General features: G+C 40.9%; 1 protein-coding gene across 2 annotated transcripts in view; it reads left to right on the plus strand.

Moving 5' to 3' along the window:
- Positions 1 to 20408, plus strand: part of Cep192 (centrosomal protein 192) — an 84405-nt gene that overhangs the window by 15030 nt on the left and 48967 nt on the right. For both annotated transcript variants that reach the window (XM_087592730.1, NM_001402401.1), the window contains 8 exon segments: positions 2857 to 2921; positions 3910 to 4119; positions 7427 to 7550; positions 8681 to 8811; positions 13043 to 13865; positions 14152 to 14272; positions 17398 to 17566; positions 19433 to 20336. In XM_087592730.1, the coding sequence (XP_087448856.1) occupies positions 2857 to 2921; positions 3910 to 4119; positions 7427 to 7550; positions 8681 to 8811; positions 13043 to 13865; positions 14152 to 14272; positions 17398 to 17566; positions 19433 to 20336 (2547 nt within the window).

Below are 20408 nucleotides of genomic sequence, written 5' to 3' on the forward strand. Positions count from 1 at the left end.
ATAACCTCTTTTATTGTGCCAGACTCTTTGTTTATGATGATGGTTTGAATCTAGTTGGCTTGTCAATCATACAAAATCCCTTCTGAAATTGCATTCTGAAAATTCTTTAATACAAGGGATGTAGCAAACAGTTAAAAGGTTTGGTAGAAGGAAACACATTCAGTACCTCTTGTTGTTATAGCAGCTGAACTTTAGGGGAAGAGGACTGCTGTAGTATTTAACCAGTGGAGAAGTTAGGTGACAAATGAGATTATTATTTTAGGTTAGCTGATAATTAGGTTTATATTTTTCTAAAAGTCTGAAATTCTTCCTCTTTAATGTCCATGGATGATTTTTGAGGGGTAGAAAAGGCAACACTAGCGCATTGCAGATTAAATGGGAGATTCCTTAGAAAAAGGACTTTGAAATATAATAGACAGTATTTGAGGTATCAGGCCAGTGGAGTAAACATTGTGTGACGTTTAACTCATGCGAGCGAATTAAGGTTCCTCTGTTACCTTCCTGTGGGCTGAGTTTCTCCTCCTCCTTTCTAGGCTGTTAGAGTTGGTAGGCTGCTGCTTCACATTTTGCCATGGAGTTTTAGCTCTTCAGCAGTAGACTCACAGAGACTCGTCGACATGCCTTGTAATATTTGCATCTGGTTCTGGGGCCTCGAGGCTCCTCATGTTCAGTCGTCCTCTGTTTTGGCGATTGCTTCAGCAGATACACACAGCAGCATTCCGACAGAGTTGCTGGCTGAGTTGGGCACTCTGATTCTCCTGACTAGGAGAACTGTGTCTGTTCTTCTTTGTCTCTCAAGTTTTTAACATGAGACTGTCTACTTGTCCAAAAGGACAGTTTGAATCTAATTAGTCCTTTGTGGGTACGTGAGAGAGCCATGTCCTTGTTTGGGTCATGAGTGAACTTTCCCTTTGGATTCATTCTTCACAATCTTGAAGTAGCAGGCGGAGGCCTCAGACAAGCAGGCCAGGCCCTGGTCTCATGAACGTTTAAAATCCCCTTCGGTAGAGCTCAGCATTCTGGTTTCCCTGGCCTAGAGCCTAGGATGTGTGATCAGGCACCTCATACCCTCATGAGAACAAAGGCTCTCCTGAGGGTCTTTATGGTCAGATAGGAGACCTGTTTCCTGTTGTGTTGGGGTGTGGGACTCTGACCACACAAGTACACAGGCAATCTAGCAGTTGTCTTTGTAACTAACTTGTAAAGAGGCTTTTCAGTCAGATAAAAGCCTGGGTATACATAGACAGCTTTCTTTCTTCTTTTCTTTTTTAAAGATTTATTTTTGTTATTTTTAAAGTTCTATGCATGTCTGTATAGGTTTGTACACATGAGCGCAGGTGCCGACAGAGAAGTTGGATCGCATTTGAAGCTGGAGTTAGAGGTGATTGTGAGTCACCTGATAGTGGCTTGAACTCTGGTCCCCAGACGAGTGGTACATGCTGCTAACCACTGAGCCATCTCTCCAGTTCTAGACAGATTTCTCTCTCTCTCTCTCTCTCTCTCTCTCTCTCTTTCCTTTTTTCTTTTTTTCCATTTTTCCTTTTTTTTTTTTTTTTTTTTTTTTGTTGGCTCTTTGAGACATTGAGACAGGTTCTTTCTACATAGCTCTGACTCCCTAGAACTCAGTATGTAGACCAGGCTGGCCTCAAACTCACAGAGGTCTACCTGCTCTGCCTTCCTTGTGCTGGGATTCAAGGCTATGCCATCACACCCTCTCAGATAAAATTCTTAATTTGTGTGTACTCAACATTTTAAAGCTTAAATTAATCAGAGCCTTGCTTAATTTCAAGAATGAGTATTTATTTTATTTGTGTATGTGAGCATTGTATGTATGATGTGTGTGTGCATATGTGGATAGTCACACACGGTTGCATCTTGTGCGTCATGTGGATGGGGATTGGGACAACCTCAGATGTTTGTCTTTTTTTTTTTTTTAATTTAGATAAGGGTTTCTCTTACCCTCTTATTCACTTCTGAGCTGGCCCATGAGCTTCCAGATTTTCCTGTATCCCTGCAGCACACAGGCATCATAGACATGTTTGCTGCTGTGTCTGGCTTTTTTATGGATATTTGGGATTTGAACTTAGATCTTCCTGCTTGCATGGGAAGTGCTTTACTTACCTACTTAGCCATTTCATGAGTCTGGAACTTTTCTTACTATGGATAGAAGTCTTGCTATTGGCCAGGTTGTTGTCATTGCTCTGGGCTCAAGTGATTCTTGTCCCTCAGCTTCCTGAATGACTGGGTCTGGGCACATGCTGTCCTGCTTGCCCTCAGTTGGAATCACTTGTAAATACTTTCCACAAATCAACTAGGGCAGATTTTCACAACTGAAATCAGTCACAGTGGTGTGCATTTTAATGGAAATTTGACAACCTTACATACTTAATATAATTGTATAAATCATGTGAATGGAAGCTTTACATACTTAATTTGTATTTCATGAACTAGGGAGTTGGCCTAAAGGATAAAAGTGCTTGCTGTACAACAGGAGCGTCTGTGTTCCGATTCCCAGTGTTCGTGCAACACGTGGGTCGGAAGGCGGTTGGAGGCACGCACTTGTAACCCCAGTGAGGGCTGGGTAAAATGGGCAGGTGCTAGGGCTTGACAGGATACTGGAGAAGTGAACTTCAGGTTCAGAGAGACTTTTCTCAAAAATAAGACTTAGAGCACTAGAGAAAGACACCTGAAGGTGACTTGTGGCCTCTATAGCTGACAGGAATACCTGCAGGGGTACACCTCCCCCATATATGCACCCGTCCCCATAACAAAGTGTTTTCTTATTATTTCATTTTTAAATTTGCTTTTTGTGTATGCTAATATAAATGTAATTATATAAACTTGTTTTTCTTTAAGCTGACGCATTGGATTTAATTGCAAAAGATGAAGAAGAATTCAATAAAGAACATCCATTTATACAGGTTTGAAATTACTTGTTCCAACCTAAATTTAAGTCCTTCTTGTATTAATTTAAATTTAGATAAAAAAAAAACCTCCCCATAGCAGTTAGTATAGAATTACTTTAAATTTTTTTTCATGTATAGTATCTTTAACTCATTTGTTCTGTTACTAGCTGAAAACTGATAGGCTAAAATATATCTTTGTAAGGGAATTAGGTTACAGGTGTAGAAGTTACCTGGTACATAGAGCCTTCATTTTCAGTGCTGTACGCAGTAGCAAAAACAACAGAACAAGAACTGACCTTTTTTGTTTGTTTATTGAGTCCTGTGGGAGGGGTGGGATGTGTGGGCTGGCACATGGGTAGAGGTCAGAGGACAACTTTTGGGAGTTGATTTTCTTCTTCTACCATATGTCCTGGGGACCAAGGTGATGTTGTCATTGTCTGGCTAGTGACCTAACTTTTAAAAAAGAATTTTAAAAAGTTACTTTTGGTTATGTAAATATGTGCATAAGTAGGTCACTACCGAGGCTAGTGGGACACATCTCTCTGGAGCTATAATTGCAAGCAACCATGAACCCCAGCTAGTTGTAGGTGCTGGGTCCTTTATAGGAAATAGTTCACACTCCTGACCACTGAGCCATTTCTCCAGATCCTAAGCGTATCTTTAACTTACTTAAAATCATTTCTAAAATTTCCATGGATATCTCTGTGCTTTTAAAAAATCTGGCTTATAGAAGGTAATCCTATTGTGTGTGGTAAAGATGTGTATATTCTAATGTGTGACAGTGTTTGATTAAGTAACTTATTGAGACAGTCCATATTGTAACACAGATACAAAAATACTTCTGTAGTTATTCATCCTTAAGTCTATATAAATGTTTTTTTACCACATTTTGAAAAAGTTAGCTTTTAAGTTTTCCTAGTTTCTTTATTTTTACTTTCACACATTAGAAAAATAAGAAGTCTTGTTGAGGAAAAAAAGAAACAATAACTTTATTTTTTTCTAGGATGAAAAAATAGATGTTCAGAACACTTCGGCGGCACTTGGCGATGCATCCTGGGTAGCAACAGTTAATTACCATTTATTGAGAAAATCACTTGGCACATCAGAGTTTGATAAAGACGATGGCAGCTATCTACGCCTGTCATTAGGAGAGTTCTTTGCAGAAAGATCTGAAGCTCTTGGTTGCCTTGGTGGTGGTAAGGATGTGAAAAGAGTAAGTATGAAATGTGTGGGAAGTGGCGAAATTCACTTAGGTCCATTGTGTGTTGCTGGACCACAAGACCCACGACTGGATAAGCTGTTGTAGCAGCTGCTAGTGGGGAAGTGGGCATGTGTGAAAGAGATGTGTGTCAGAGAAAGCGAATAGAACCAAACTTACTTTAAATAACCCTCTTTTGGCTTTACTTGACCACTTTTCTGAGACCTACCCTAATGTTTTTCTGAGGGCACATCCCTCTTAGAACAAAAGCCTCTGAGAGACCCTACCATCTCATAATCTTGGAGACCAAACCTCAACATATTTTTGTAGAGACAGCCACGATACCAGGTTTCTTTTACTTTGAGTGTTGTAATGGTCTTTTTAGAATATAGCTACATATTCTAGACATTGTCAGAATGGTGGTTAATCTTAGGACTTGTGGTCAGTCAGACCTGGTTTCAGTTTTGGTTCTGCTTTTTAACTAGCTCTATGACACTGAATGGTTTGTCTTCTGTGCCCTAATTTCTCCATTTCTAAAGTGTAATGCTATTTCTGGGATTTTGTGAGACTGAAACATGTTGCTACATATGAAGTAGTTAACACAGCTATGCACCGAGTAACTTTTGGTATTATGGTCGATTGGTAGGAAGAATTCTAGGATTCATTTATTCTAGCCATCTGCAAGATGTTTTTAAAATGTTGGAATGTTTTGATTTTAAAAAAGTGATAGTTATATAGAGTTTTAAAATGCAAGCAGTTCATGTTGTGGTGAGCATTAAAAGGAATGACTGAGCAGAAGCTGTTTCACGCTGCGTTTAGAATGTTGTCTGAGGGGATGACACAGAACAGAGAGGCAGCCATACAGAGATCCAGAGGAACAGTGTTCCTGGTAAAGGAAAACCACGTGGGTGAGGCCCAGAGACAGGTATCAGAGTGGTTCATCAAAGGCAGACAGAGCTAGTGTGAGGGGCTGGGGCGAAGGTAAGTGGGGTAGGACGTTGGTGGGCATCTCAGTCAGAATAGCTTGGTCATGTTGTCTAGGTCCAGTTCCACATTGCCACTGCCTTTGCCAGGAGCCTGCATGGTGAACAGTAAAACACAGGAGGAACAGACGGCAGAGGCTTAGTCAGTGGGAAGAGAGGAGGTGAAGGCTGGGGGCAAGTATGACTTAATTGAAACATGAAGGTGCAAGGATTCAAGATTTATTCTACATAGGGGATTTGAGTTACGACATGACTTAAATTTTTATTGCGGAGTGTGGATTAGAGCATGTGTCAGCTTCCTAGTGAGATGGAGGTGAAGTGGCTGGGATCCGTTTGCACAAAGGAGGGTTTCCTTTGAGTTACGGTTTCACTCCATGGTGGTTTGGCTTTGTTGTTTTGAGCCTGTGTCAGCACTTAACATCCCAGCAGGGGTGTGGCCGAGGAAACTGGACCTCATGGCAGCCAGGAGGGAGCTAGGGTGAGGGACGGGAGAGAAAACAAGGAAAAGAGATAGCAAAGCAAAGAGGGCAGAAGAGGAGAGAGAGAAACAAGGAAGGAAATGGCTGGGGTCCTCATGTCCCCTTCAAGGACATGCACTCAGTGACACAGCTTCTTTTATTAGGAATCACCTCCTAAAGTCCCACCACCTTCCAGGAGGGCCACACTGCTCACTACTTCCTTAGTCCATAGACTGTGGGCCACTCCAGGTCCAAACTGTGGCACAATATAATGAACTCATGGAAGTCAGAGGAAGTGAGATCCCCTGGAGTTGAAGCTACATGAACTGTGAACAAGAGCCGTCACGTGGGTGCTGAAAATTGCCGGGTCCTCTGGAAGAGCAGTCAGTTCTTTTAACTGATGAGCCATCTCTCCAGTCCCTAAATTAATTTAAAAAAATTATGTGTATATGCATGTGTCTGTGTGTATGCATTTGTGCACATCCATATAGTGCCTGTAGGGGTCAGAAGGGGTGTCAGACCTGGGGCTGGAGTTACAGGCAGTTGTGAGCTAGCAGATTTGGTGCTGGGAACCAAACCTGGGTCCTGGGCAGGAGTTATACATACTTTTAACTACTGAGCTGTCTCTCCAGCCCCTCAGAACCTAAACATGGAACTGTGCTTTTGAACTGTCTGATCCATATAGTGAATTAAAAATTGAAATGCTCGAAAGAGGTGGGTTGATTGGGCTTTTAGAGACTATGAAATAAATGGGAAAATAACCATTCCTTTTATATCATCTTTATTTTAAACAGTGTCCCAGGTTGGCCTTGAACTTGTAGTTTTTTTGTCTCATCTTAGTCTGTGTTCAATTGTACTCATGTGACATTACACTTGGCTGTAGGTTGATGTCTATATGCAGGTGAGGGCTGGCATAACGGGATAAAAGGTTCTGCCTTTAAAAAAAATTTACTGCAACACTTGGGCTCTGAACTCTTTTTTTCTTTTCTTTCTTTCTTTTTTTAATATAGGGGATGTAGCTAGCTCTGGCTAACCTGAAAATTGTAGAGTAAGCTGGGCTTGAAGTCATAGACTCCTAAGTGGATGTTGGGATTACAAGCAGGTGCCACCATGCATGGCTTTCTGACCTCCTTCCAAAACAGATGAACATAGCATTAGATCTTAGGAAAAGACGTCTGACTCAAAGGTTTTGCTTTAGTACTGTGTAATTTCATATATTCGGCTTACTGGGTCCAGGGAAGAAACTTCCAAATGAGTGTCAGCTAGAATCTTAAGCCATATTTTAGATCTGTGATAGGAAAGCCATGTAAGAAAAGTGAAAACTCAGTTCTCTTTAGTAAGCTTCTTGAACCTAGATCTTTCTGGAAGTGAATGAAAGGCAGTGGGAGCATGCTTACTCTCAGGACACCTTTTCCTCAGGTTAGTCTCTAGAGCAGGACACGCTGTATTTAGTTTCTACATTTTTACCAGCCCCATTCAGGAGAGCAGCAGTGAACAGTGAGTGCTCGTGACGGTGGCTGAAGGACTGATAGAAGTGCCGCTTCTGACTTGTCTCTGACTTTATAGGAAGGCTTCCTTAACAACATCAGCTACAGTGGTTAAACGGTAGCTGTGGCTGAAGAAGGGTGTTGTCTGAGCATCTCCTCTTCTCCCCATGGTGGATGTAGTTCCCAGGTCTTTCCATGAGCAGACAGGTGCTATCATGGATAACCAGCCCAAAGGTTCTCTCTGGACTCTTAGAGTTCGCCTCTAGTTTTTTGATGTTAAATGGCAAGAATGAAGTTACTTGGATGTTTTAGTAGTAGTAGATAAAGTAATCTAGAGCTTTTCAAAGTGGTTGGAAATTAAGGAAAATTAATTTGTGTTTAATTATTTTTGCAGCCATCATTTGGTTATTTTATTAGATCACCAGAGGAGAGAGAACCCGTTGCGTTAATAAAATCTGATTTGTCAAGAAGTAATTTGGAAAAAGAAGTAACTCATCTTCGCCATGGTTTCTCTTCAGGTATGGATTAAATGAAAGACTTCAAGGAGCCTTTGTCTTAACTTGTAATTGTGTGATCATGTTCTCTGGGTGAAGATGTATACATTGCTTTATAAGATCTCCACATGGGTTGTAGATTTGATTTTTTATTTTTTCACATTCCCCTTTCAATTGAAAGTAGTGAAGAGAGATAAAATTCACTCAAACTTTTATATAAACTACTATTGCAAGTGTGAATATTTAAAATGATCTAGTTAAATTTGGCTTATTAAATTATTACTGTTAAAGAATAATAGAAATTATATTTGTTATCCAGAAAGATTTTAAAGAGATGCTTTGAAATTTAAAGTAGACTACATATAACATTCCTGTAATATCTATAGAATTCTTTTTCTTTTTTGAAGCAGGGTTTCTCTGTGTATCCCTGGCTTACCTGCACTCACTCTGTGGACCAGGCTGGCCTTGACCTCAGAGATCCTAAAGGTGTGGGCTTCCACTCTCAGCTAATAGGAAATGTTTTAAGTTAGACTTTCTTGGTTAGCTAAGTTACTGAGCTGTTTCTTTTTGCTAATCCAATATCTTTTGCTGCTTGGTTATGAAGTTGACTAATAGTGCTCCATCCTTTTTAAAATTATTTTATTGTAAGTATCTGTCTATTTTGTCTGTCTATGTATCTGTACCATGTTCATGCCTACCTAGTACCCATGAAGCAGCTGTGTGTGCTAGGGATCGAATCCAGGTTCTCTGGAAGAAGAGCCAGGGCTTTTTTAACAGCTGAACCATCTCTACACCCCCAGGATGTGCCTGTATTCCAATACAGGACGAAGGATAAAGAGCCTGGGTGTAGTTCATTTTTTTAATCTTTCTGAAGAAGTATATAATTTTGAAATCAATTTTTGAAGCCCAAATATATTAAATTAGTATATATTCGTAATTTAGGGGAGATCAAAATCCACAGACTTCCTTCAGAGTCTGTCCTTTGTCCAAATGTCTGTCATTTAGACATTCTTACGGAGGCCAACCTAACGTTTACAGTACAAGGATATTGTTTTTCCTTGGCGTTTAATCATTTTGACTGGTACTTTCTTTTCAGATTATTTCAAAGGGGTAATGCATGCCTTTAAATGGAATATTGTGTTTATTTCTTATAGGAGACTTGAATGAAAAGTCCCGGGCACAGCTAAGTAAAGGATCAGTTACACTTGAAGCTGAAGAACTGCAGAGAACATCCCAGGTGGATGAAGACGACAGGACACTGACCGCCAGCAGAAGCCAGACAGAGGTAGCCCAAGCTCTCCCTAAAGGGCATCTTAGATTACCTTGCTGTGGTTTTCAAATAAGGTGGCCCAAGGTCATCTGTGGAAAATGTGTGCCCTTATTTTTCTGGCTTCAGTTTTATTACAGTGTCCTTTAAATGAGAAACATTTTAAAATTAGTTTATGAGGTACACAGACTTATAGTGAATGTATTATCACAGTTTGTGTGTCTCAGATCAAGAAAAAGCACACTGAGGTGTGTACAGAAACTCTTTGTTTCTTCCCATCTGATGTCCTTCATGACTTGGCTAGTAGGCAGACTTTCAATATTTACCTTCAGAATCGTGAAAAGAATGAAAAAAAAATAGAGACTACGGTCAATAATTCAGAATTCTTTAAAAAAATTCTTCTAGACAGTATTTATTACTAGTGTACTAGTAATATTAGTTATAGAATTGAACTCTAATTCTTGCCTGTTTTTAACTTTGTGTAAAGACTCACAGCATGCATTCTTTTTCTTTGTCTGTTTTTGCTTTAGTTTTTACTTGCTAGAGGAACATATAGACAGTCATTTTCCGTAGAGTGCTGTGTTCTGTTACATGAGTGTTAGCGAATGTTTGGGATGTTTATGTGCTGAAATGACCTAGTACCTTTGTCTTGTTGGCTGACCCACGCCACCACCCCTGCTCTGTGTCTGTCTCTGTTGAGTGCAGCTGGTGGTTCTCACATGAGGTCTGACTTTCTCTGGTGTAGACAGTACCGTTGTCTCCCAGTGGTCTGTGATAGTTTCTGCTGACATATGTCTTCTCCTCACAGAATGGTATTCCTAACCATTTGAGTGGCTCTGTAGTGGGACGTCTTTGTTTTCATTTGTATTCCTCTGATTGCTAATGGAATTAAGCACTTTACACTTTTATTGGTCTTTTAGGTAGTTTCTTTTGTGAAGTTCCATTTCTTGGATTTTTTTTACATCTTCCAGTAGAATCCTTTTGTCATTCATGAAAGTTTTACCTATTTTCTTCCAGTCTGACTTATCCCTCCTTTTTCCTTCAAGATAGGTCTCACTGTATAGCTCACTGTATAGTTAGACTTGGATGGATTACACTGTGCAGGCTGGGCTCGAACCTTTCTAAGTCTTCCCGTCTCAGCCTCCTTAATGCTGAGATGTCACATGGGAGCCACCATGCCTGGCTCATTAGCCTCCTCACTAACTTTTATTTTTAAATAACTTCTTTAATTTTATTATGAGCATTGGTGTGAGGATGTCAGATTTCCTGGAACTGAAGGTACAGACAGTTGTGAGCTGCCTGCCGTGTGTGCTGGGAATTGAATCTGGGTCTTCTGAAGAGGGGCCAGTGCCCTTAACTGCTTACTCATCTCTCTAGCCCCAGCCTTTTCCTTCAGTGCTATCTAATGTCGTTTATTAACTAGTTCATGCTTTCTCTAGAGTTCACCAACGTGTTGACTTTTTAATAAATCAGATATGCAAGTTAATTGTTTTTGTTCATGTTAAATTACTCGTAAATATTGTTTCTTTGATAGTAAGCCTTTGGCATCTACTAAAATCATTTTCATATAGTTTTAATAAAACAAAGAACTAACCCACCAACAACCTTGTGCTTTTAATGAGATTAGTTTAATTTATGGAACAGTAAAATTCACATCTCTATAATACTGACTCTTCTGACCCATGAACATTTTATATTTCATAATCATTGTAGTTTTCCTCTACATTTTATGATTGGGCAAATTTTCCTTTGTTTTTTGTTAGTTTTTTTCTAAAGTTGTTGAACATTTTAATATTTTTTTCCTTCCTCTGGTTTCACTATAAAGCCCTGGCTATCCTAGAACTCACTATGAGAACCAGGCTGGTCTCGAACTTATCAAGATCTGACTATCTCAACCTCCTTACTGCAGGGATTAAAGGTGTGTGCCAACTAGGCTGGCATTATTTTTATTAATATTTTTTTGGGGAGGGGAAGTTCTTGTAATGTAGCTTAGATTGACCTTGAGCTCCTCTTTCTTCCCCTAACTTTTTGAGATTAATGTGTAGCTCACTGATTATTTTCCACTGAATTATTTCTGTTTTATCTTCCCAATATGAACATTTATCTGGTGGCATGAATTTTCCAGAGAGCACTGCTTTCACTCCATGTTACATGATAATGATACACCATATTGTCGTCATTCAGTTTCCTCCCTTCATCCTTCCCAGTCTACCTGTGCCAAAGCTTTTCTCTTCCCCTCTCTCCTTCCCTTCATGCTTCCCATTTTGGCTGTGCTGAGACTTGAACCCGTGGCTCCACGCATACTTAGGCAAGTTCTTCTACTGATTGACAGCCCCATTCCTCTTCAACATATTTTGAAAAAACTTACTTAGGTTTTCAAGTATTTATAAGATATTCCAGATTTTTTATTTTATTTTTACTATTTTAAGTTATTTCTTTTTTAAATTATGTGTATGTTGAGGGTAGGGTCTGGACGTGTGTGTGTGTGTGTGTGTGTGTGTGTGTGTGTGTGTGTGTGTGTGTGTGTGTGCTGTGCCTACCCCCTGGACTTTGGCGTTGTGGTCAGTTTTGAACTACTTGACATGGGTGTGGGAACCGAACTCAGGTCGTTTGCTAGATATTTCATGCTCTTATCCACCGAGCCATCTTTTCAGTCCAGTTCTCCAGATTTTAAAGTAGTTGGTTTTATGTTGCTTGTTGTGTGTTCCAGATTTTGCTCTCAGTCATTTATTTCATTAGGACATTTTCAGCACATCTGGGTTTGTTCAGTCTTTGAAACCGCGCTTTGTCCTCTGGGAGGAGACACCTGTCCTCCAGCTGCTGCTTTCTTCTTTGTTCAGTAATGTCTACAGTGTGGCCCTTCAGTTATTTAGGCTTGACATCACCACTATAGACTATATGTTTATCTGCTTTTCATTTTCAGTCTTATTTTTACTTTAAATTTTTTGAGGTTGTAGTTTAGGTTCATAGAAATCAAAATTGTCTGCCTGATCAGCTACCATTATTCGTATCTCCCTCTGTTCCCGTTGTTTTTTACTCCCAAGGTTGCTATCAACCATATAAATACAAACTTTTCGCCTTAGGGTTGTCATGCTGTTTTACCCACAATTTTTTATAGTCAAACATAATACATCTGTTTATTTGTGTTCACTTGCATGTTTCTCAGAGACTGTGTAAAGGTCAGTGGACAACTTGCAGGAGTGAGTTCTCCCTGCCGTGTGTCATGTGGGTCTCCAGGTATTGATTTAGGTCGTCAGCTTGGAGGCAACTATCTTTACCTACTGAGCCATTTTGCCAGCCGTTTAAATTTTCTCTTGTTCTTGTTTTGAATGTTTTTCAAGAACAGAGAAAAAGATTTAAAAAAATCCGTTTCACAGCCTTTCTACTTTTCTTTAGTGGCATACTGGTCCACAAATCTGTTTGAAGCCTCATTTCCTCTGAGTTTGCTTTCTTTATTTACTGGTATTCTTTTGGATTGTATGTTATATGAGCTTGTTTTTTTCTATTAATTTTATACATTTTTTTCTGTTACATTAGCAGTTATCCAAGAAATTATAACCTGTCTCCTTGATTAAACAATGTTGAATAAAACTTTCTTCCTCCCACTCTTTCCTTCCTTCCCACCTTCCTTCCCACTTTCCTTCCTTCCTTCCTCCCTCCCTCCCTTCCTTCCTTCCTTCCTTCCTTCCTTCCTTCCTTCCTTCCTTCCTTCCTTCCTTCCTTCCTTCCTTCCTATTTGCTTATTTGTTTGAGACAGCCTCTCATTTGCCCAGATTGGCCTTGAACTCATTGTGTAACTGAGGATGACTGAGCTGATCTCCCGACCACGTCCCAAGTGCTGAGATTATAGACCTGTGCCAGCACACTGAGGAACTGGGATGCTTTTAAATAAGCTGTCGGGTTCCAGCTGCTCTCAGCAGGAGGCTAGCATTGCCTATCCTGTAGTCACCAGAGGCACGTGTTTTGGTATGTGTTTACCATGGATAGTTTATAGTTTTTGCTCTTGGGCCCATCTCAGTTTTATATCTGTGGTTCCCATTATGTCTTGCTGTGCCTAATCTATAAATTAAGTTTTATCATAGGTTTGTGTATTGTCTAGGGATAAGCATGTATATATATATAGCTTGGTATGCCGCCTTGGAACATAGCCCTTGGATAAGAGAAGACCACACTGAATAAAGATTAAACTAATCTGTACATGCCCTTGTAAGTGGAGTTAGTGAATTTAATAAAAGTTTTTTACTTCTAGGACACTCTCTGCAGTAATAACAAGTTTCTGGAATATGAAAACACACTGTCTGGGGGTGGAGACTCTGTCCTTAGAATAAGCACCATTGCGTCAGCCATTGCAGATGTGTCACTGAGTACCGATCCTGCCCAGCTCGTTGCCATGATGAAGGCACTCACAAATAAAAGAGGCAAGACTTTTCAGGATGATGAGAGACAAGACCGTTCCGTCATCTCGCATTTCTTACCTAATGATTTAGAAAAAAGTAACAGATCCAACGCATGTGATATGGAGAAATACCTTATACAAACAGAACTGAGTAGCTGTGAAGGAGCCCAGGGGCCCTTCTCCACAGCAGACACATCTGACATTTGGGATTTATCTGTGCCCGAGCAGCAGACTGTTCAAGACATGAGTATGGTGAACGTTTGTGCTACGAATACAAGGGAGGCAGAAGAAGATACAGCAGCTATTTTCCATGATGAAAATATAGAGAGTGATACTCAAGAATCACTTAGAACAATGACTTGTTCAAATTCAGTTCTTACAAACATAAGAGAGAATAGAAACACAGCCATGCGGGGGGTGACGTGCTCTGCTGGCGAATTACTGGACATGCAGAACAGTGAGGGAGCTGCCTCAGTTTCCATCCCAGCACCAGCATCCAGGAGTGACTCATCACTAAGGGACCCCAGAGGGCCTTCCTTTAGCATTGCACAACAATGTGAAGAAATACAAGATAACATAGAACAGGGAAGGAAGAAGGAGTGTGTCAGTGAGACAGGCAGCGGTGACAAGCACGTCACCTTTGAAGACACTCACGTAGTCTTACCTAAAAGTGTCGGTAAGTGGAGTGACTGCTCACAGTGCAGATGTGCGGGGCGACTGCTCACAGTGCAGATGTGTGGGACTGCTGTTTGGTGCTGTTTTCTGTTCTTTTTTTTTTTTTTCTTTTTTTTTTTTTTGGTTCTTTTTTTCGGAGCTGGGGACCGAACCCAGGGCCTTGCACTTCCTAGGCAAGCGCTCTACCACTGAGCTAACATGCGCTTCCTAGGCCAGCGCTCTAACCGCTGAGCTAAATCCCCAGCCCCTGTTTTCTGTTCTTATTGGAGAATACACCTTTCTTGTAGATTTGCAAACCGCCTCTCCTGATAGTGGTAAATCTGGCTCTCAGGACCAGGAGAGCTTCAGACTGTCTATGTCACCACTCAGTCATTCTTCTCCCAGTGAGATTTCTGGAAACTTCTCAGGGTAAGTGCTTACCTCGACCTTATTTTTGATATTTATTTCTATTATTTGGGAATTTCATGTAGGCATATATGTTTTGATCAGATCACCCCCTACTTAATTATTAATTTAAAAATTTTACACTATGCATAGGAAAATTAAATTATAAAAATCAAAAAGGGGGTTGGGGATTTAGCTCAGTGGTAGAGTGCTTGCCTAGCAAGCGCAAGGCCCTGGGTTTGGTCCCCAGCTCCGAAAAAAAGAAAAAAAGAAAAAAAATATCAAAAAGAAGAAAAATCTCTTATTTTTAGGTTCATTTATTAAAGGTAGTACCTAAAATACTTCGAATTTCCTTACTTCAGTGTTTCCTCACCTTAGTTTATCCTGTGAAAGGGTCTTTGACAGAGCCTACAGCTCAGCTCCTTTTTGTCCATTTAAGCTAGTAAGCTTTGGGCAGCAAACTCCTTTGAGTTCTCTAATCCATTCCCCATAATACATTGTAGATACATACTGTCACACTGATGAGTTTTTGTTCATTTTCATTGTTGTTATTTTTCTTTATGTGGGTGCTGGGGATTCAAGCTCAGTTCCTCATGATTGCCTGCAAGCAATTTACCCACTGAACCCTTTCCCCAGAGAGGAAAAAGTTTATCCCAGCCTGCCCTGCCAGGTTACACACAGGACCTCACTGAGGCAAGTCAGGGCAGTAACTCAAGGCGGGAACCCTGTGAATGCTGAGTCTCTGACAGAAAGAGTCATGCTTAGCTAGCCTTCCTTAGCTAGTCTATGCCTAGGGATGTGCCATTTAAGACAGTGGAGGTAATTCCTCACAGACATACCCACATACCAACCTGTTAAACATAATTAAGACTTTGTTCAGGTGATTCTAGACTATGTCAAGTTGGCATTTTAATGCTAACTGGGACAGGGACTGTCATGGTTTTATTCAGTTTTTCTAGTATATAGTTCAGTGTGTCATTTGTGTTTTACTATCTTTTTTTGTTTTTTATTTGTTTTTTTTGAGACAAGGTTTCTTTGTGCCCTGGCTCTCCTAGAACTCTCTGAGGACCAGGCTGGCCTCTAACTCACAGAGCTCTGCCCACCTCTGCCTCCAGAGTGCAGGGATTAAAGGTGTGTGCTGTCATGTCCAGCTCTAGTGTTTTACTACCTTTTAAAGATTATTTTACTTCATGTGTATGAGTGTTTTGATCACACATGTAAGTGTACCGTATGTACCTGCTGCTTGAGGAGGCCAGAAGATGTCAGAACGCTGTAGAGTTCTGGGCAGTTGTGAGCTGCTGCGTAGTGCTAGGAATTGGGTTGCAAGTACAGCCGGTGCGCTTAACCTCGGGCCGTCTTTCCAGCCCCATGTTTTGCTATTTTAATAACATTGAGATGAACAGTTTTCCTCTAATTTTTAATTCTGTAAATGCTCTTTGGTGACTTCATAAGAGATTGTTCAAGTGTTTTCTCTGTTGACAGATACTAATAAATGAGCACATTTGAGTAGCTACCGAAATCTCAGAGCTGTCTTCTTCTCAAACTGTTTTTTTTTTTTTTTCCCTTTTGAATTCAGGCATTATTTCTGAAAAAATATTTTCCTTCTTCATTTCCTTCTGCCCTTAGGAGGGAATTCACATGATACATTTGTGGAATAAATTTAAAAATTTTTAAATTACACTATCGTGGGAAGGTGCATATGCCTCAGTGAGTGTGTAGGCTCAGAGGGCAGTGGGTAGACGCTGGTTTTCCCCTTCCACCGTGTGAGTCCTGGGGGCATCAAACTCAGGCGTCGGGATGGCTTGGCAGCAGGTGCTGCAGAGCCACCTGAGCAGTGCCCCAGGCTGTGTCGTGCAGCTTTCTTCCCTCCCTCCCATGTGGGCGGAAGGCTCTGACGTGGCTAAAGTAACAGCAGTTTGGGCGCATGCGTGTGCGCTGTCAATAGATGCGGGTTTCATAACAAGGCTGTCTTTATCATTTTACTTTTTATTTTTATTTTTATATTTATTTATTTATTTGTATGGGTCCTAGTAATCGATACCCAGGTGTTGTTTTTGTTTTTGTTTTTAAGCACCATCTGCCACTGTCCCACATCCTTAGCCTTCCTCCATTGGATTTTTTTTTAACTTAATATATTGTGAGTATCTTTCTGAGCCAGAGGATGGTACTCAGCACCATGGTTTAGGGTTTTTGTTTTTGTTGTGTGTTAGCAATGAGAGCAAGCATTCTGCCATTGACTTGTATCCTCAGCCTCACAGCATGGCTTTTGGTGGTCAAGAGTGTTTTGTTGTCCTCTTGTGTCATGTTTTGCCCCATCCCACGGGCAGTCAACAAGGGTCTGGGTCCACCTAGGAGAGAATGGGGGACAAGAGATGCAAAGAACAGACAGCAAGTCAAGAAGTCTGATCAAGCTGACAATTTTTAATTTTTCTGAGGCAGAAGATATACTGGTAGAAGCAAGATGTGGGTGGGGAGGGGTTAGGTAACCACAAAAGAATGGCCAGGATACTGGCTGGGTAAATCGGCCAGTGTGGGGAACAGTAGGGTGGGTTGCTTAGTGACCTGACCACCAGATTTATTCTACTGAGTTCAAGCAGAACTGCAGCTGCAGGCGTGGGTAAGGCTGAAGTATGATGGCCTTCGGTCTAACATGAAGACTGCATCCAGCATCTTGAGGCTGCTCCCAACAATGGTTTAGCTCATCCTACTGTATTATCAAAAATATTCCTTTGTGAAGTGTTTTATATTTATCATTAATTTTTTTCTTTCTGGATGAATTTCTTAAGTACAGAATATCTGAGTCAAGGAGCTTTTTTTAGGTGCTGCTTTATCTGTTTTTATATTTTATTACCTTATCTGTGCTATTTTCTGTGTTTTTGCTCTTTGAGGATAGAGACTTCTTTTTAAAATGGTTTTATTAATTGCTGTTTGTCAGGTACACAATAAATTTTTATTGAGTGAATAGCTAATTGTTATGTGTCTGTATATGGTATTTACTAATGAAAACAAGGCCAGGTAGGTCAGTAGCAGGAATATAGCTGATCATTTTCATTGAAGATAGTAAGCCGGTGACCGGGTTTCTTCAGGCTTACAGACAGGAATGGTCGTTTGCGTACAGAATCTAACACACGCCTGTATTTCTCTCTCAGATGTGCTCTGCAATCTCTTGATTCAGCTTGTCACCAGAGACTCCACTTAGAGAGCGACCTGTCCCAGTTGGCATGTTCCCATGCTGACATGAGCAGGCTGACTTATGTGTCTGGACAAGAAAACACCCTTCCTGTTACAGCTGCTGATGAAAGCTCAGAGGACCACAAGGTGGGTGGCACTTGGACTGTTTCTTTAGTATGGCCTTGAGACCAAAAGTATGACTCAGACTGGAGGTCTGCTCTGTTTAATTTCTGTGCTGTTCTATATCTTTAGACTGGATTAATGTATTTGTATGTATATGTATGTATTTGTACTGTGTCTCTACTTGGCTCCTGCCCACTTCAAAAGAAGTATCTTTGACCACGGTTGAGAGCAGCATTGACCCACAGGGAACATAAGTATTTAGGAGGCGCTTTGGCGACATCAGCACTAGTAGTAGGTCCCTTAGGGCCTGTGGCCTCCCTAGCTGTGCGCTTTTGACCAGGATTACGGTATCAGGTATGACTTCCTTCCCTTGGAGATGCCCTCAAATTTAGTTAGAAGGCATTTGGTTACCTCAGTAACTGTTAGGCCACTGTTGCCTCAATGAGTGCTTCTCTCTTGGTAGATCAGTATTATAGCAGATAGGGTCCCACTGTGTGAACCCATTGATGACCTTCCTCCTGTGATTGGCATAATATCTTTCAGTGTGAAGGTTAACTAATAGGGAGGGAGTTTCCGGGTCAGGTGTAGGCTCTGCAACCGAAGTCCGTTATGTCTTCAGTGATGGCGCTTATCGTCTGCTTGTGGTGAGCAGCCAAAAGCAGTTGCCGTAGCCTGTGTTGTTTTGGGAATCTTTAGGATCTTCCTGACCATTAGCTCATAGGAAGGTATTTCTACACTTGGCACTGGAATTTTCACACCCGTATCTTCTAGAAGAAGCATTGTTCATCCACGCAGGGTACCTCCACTCAAACTCCTTTTAAGATAAACTTACATTCTTAGTTAGCTTACAAAGCAGTGGGGTTCCGTAAGCTTTTGGTATACATTTTTAGTTTAAAATAATCCATTCCTGTCCCCGTCCCCGTCTCTCTTTCAACATGGTGTTTAACTGCCGAATGATGGGGCCTCTCTGCTGCTTTCTTGGGTTTCTAGCCCTCTCTAATCTGATTTTCTTCATCCTCGTGAAGGCTTGTGGTGTGAAGTCAGTCCTTATCACATAGTAATTTACTCCTTGAGGACTTTTTTTTTTTGTTACTATTAGTAATTGACCAATAATCTGGTTTTTCTGTATATCTTTGTTTTTAAAGCTTTGGCTTGGGAGCAGCTTCCAATGCAACCAGAAATAAGTGAGAGTTAAATTCTCGAGTTTAGTTCTAGAGCGTTCATTTTGCAGATCTATAGCTCTTAATCCTCAGGCTGTACATTATGAAGAAATAATAAAAATAACCATTCTGGAGTTTATAAGTTAGAAAAGGCTTAGTATTTACAAAAATTAGTATCTTTACCTCGAAGCATATTCAGTTATAGTGTATGGGAGGCTTGGGCGCTGGCTTTGCACCCACCCAGCCTCCTCTCCATACTGCTCTATAGCTTGTCCGCCCCCGTCATTTACTAAGTTATATTAGTTTATAAAGTTAACAGAGAATCCCTAATTTGAATAGTGTTAGATGACTTTGGTTCCTTAGGTCAGTGTTTTAGCTGTAATTGGTGTGTGCCTTTTACTTCCTTCCTGCTGTAAGATTTTTTATACAGCAATAGGTGTGGTTTACTTGTGTAAACCTGCATTTTATTTTTTTTTTCCTTTTTTTTTTTTTTTTTTAACAGAGCTGGGGACCGAACCCAGGGCCTTGTGCTTGCTAGGCAAGCGCTCTACCACTGAGCTAAATCCCCAACCCCAAACTTGCATTTTATATTTGCAGATACTTTCCTTTGTGCACTGTGTTTCAGGACACCATGTAGATTGCACATTGAGATTTATACCAGCATTGTTTGAATCTGTTATATTTTATTTAATTTATGGATTATTAAAGAAACAAAATTTGTCACATTCAGAGTGATCTCACCAGTGAGCTGAGTACCACAATTGTTCGAGCCAGTCCCACCCCACCAGAGGAACAAACTGTGGAGAAACTAAGGGACAAAATTCCAGGTCAGAATGCAGAACAAGTATCACTGCCATGTGTTACCCAGAGCAAGCCTGGTTTAGGAAACATGACAGAAACTCTTTCTCTGAGGAACGGATTTGAAGATGGAGAACCTAACTTTACATCCAGTCAAAATATTTCTTCCAAAAGTGGGAAACCCTTGGAAACTGGTAAGAAGGAGTCAACATCTAGCTCCAGTGAGCAGGATCTGATTGGCCAAGCTCTCCTGAACAAGGCAGGTCTAAATCACCGCTCTGGGCCAGCCATACTGAACCTCCCTGTACTGAGCCAGAAGACTGTGGGTCAGAGTCAAAGACTAACACCTACTTGTCTGTCAACTGCCAGCAGCGAGTCTAGCAGCCAGATTCCCGATCTGGGCACCTCTGGAAACCAGCATAACCCTGCACCCCACATTTTGGCTCATGCTTCTGTTGCTAAGGTGCAGAACCAGCCTGCTGTGTGTCCTATTCTCTGGACTGGACATTCAGTATACACAGCTCCTGGGGCCCCACAGTATTTGGGGCCTGTCTCTTCGTCTGGGAATGCCACCTTGTCACAGTGCCATGCAGGCATGCAGGTCTGTGGGATTTCAGGCTTCTCTCCTTATCCTCCTGTTGCATCAGAACATTTGGCTTCCGGGATGTATTTAGGACCAAATCTTGCCTCTGGATTGATGGCGCCCTCTTCTGTTTATAACAAATGTTCTACTGCTGTACACCAGAACTTGCTTAGTACAGCAAAGCCATTTCCTGTGCAGTCTGTTGGTACAAACTGTGAAACTGAACCATGGGACTCAGGGATGTCTGGATTTGGTAAGATGCATTTTCTTCTCCAATATTGCTTGTGTTACTACCTGAAAGTTGAATTTTTTCAAATGGGTCCAT

Source organism: Rattus norvegicus, chromosome 18, assembly GCF_021556685.1.
Source record: "Rattus norvegicus strain SHRSP/BbbUtx chromosome 18, alternate assembly SHRSP_T2T, whole genome shotgun sequence".
Lineage (NCBI taxonomy): Eukaryota > Metazoa > Chordata > Mammalia > Rodentia > Muridae > Rattus > Rattus norvegicus.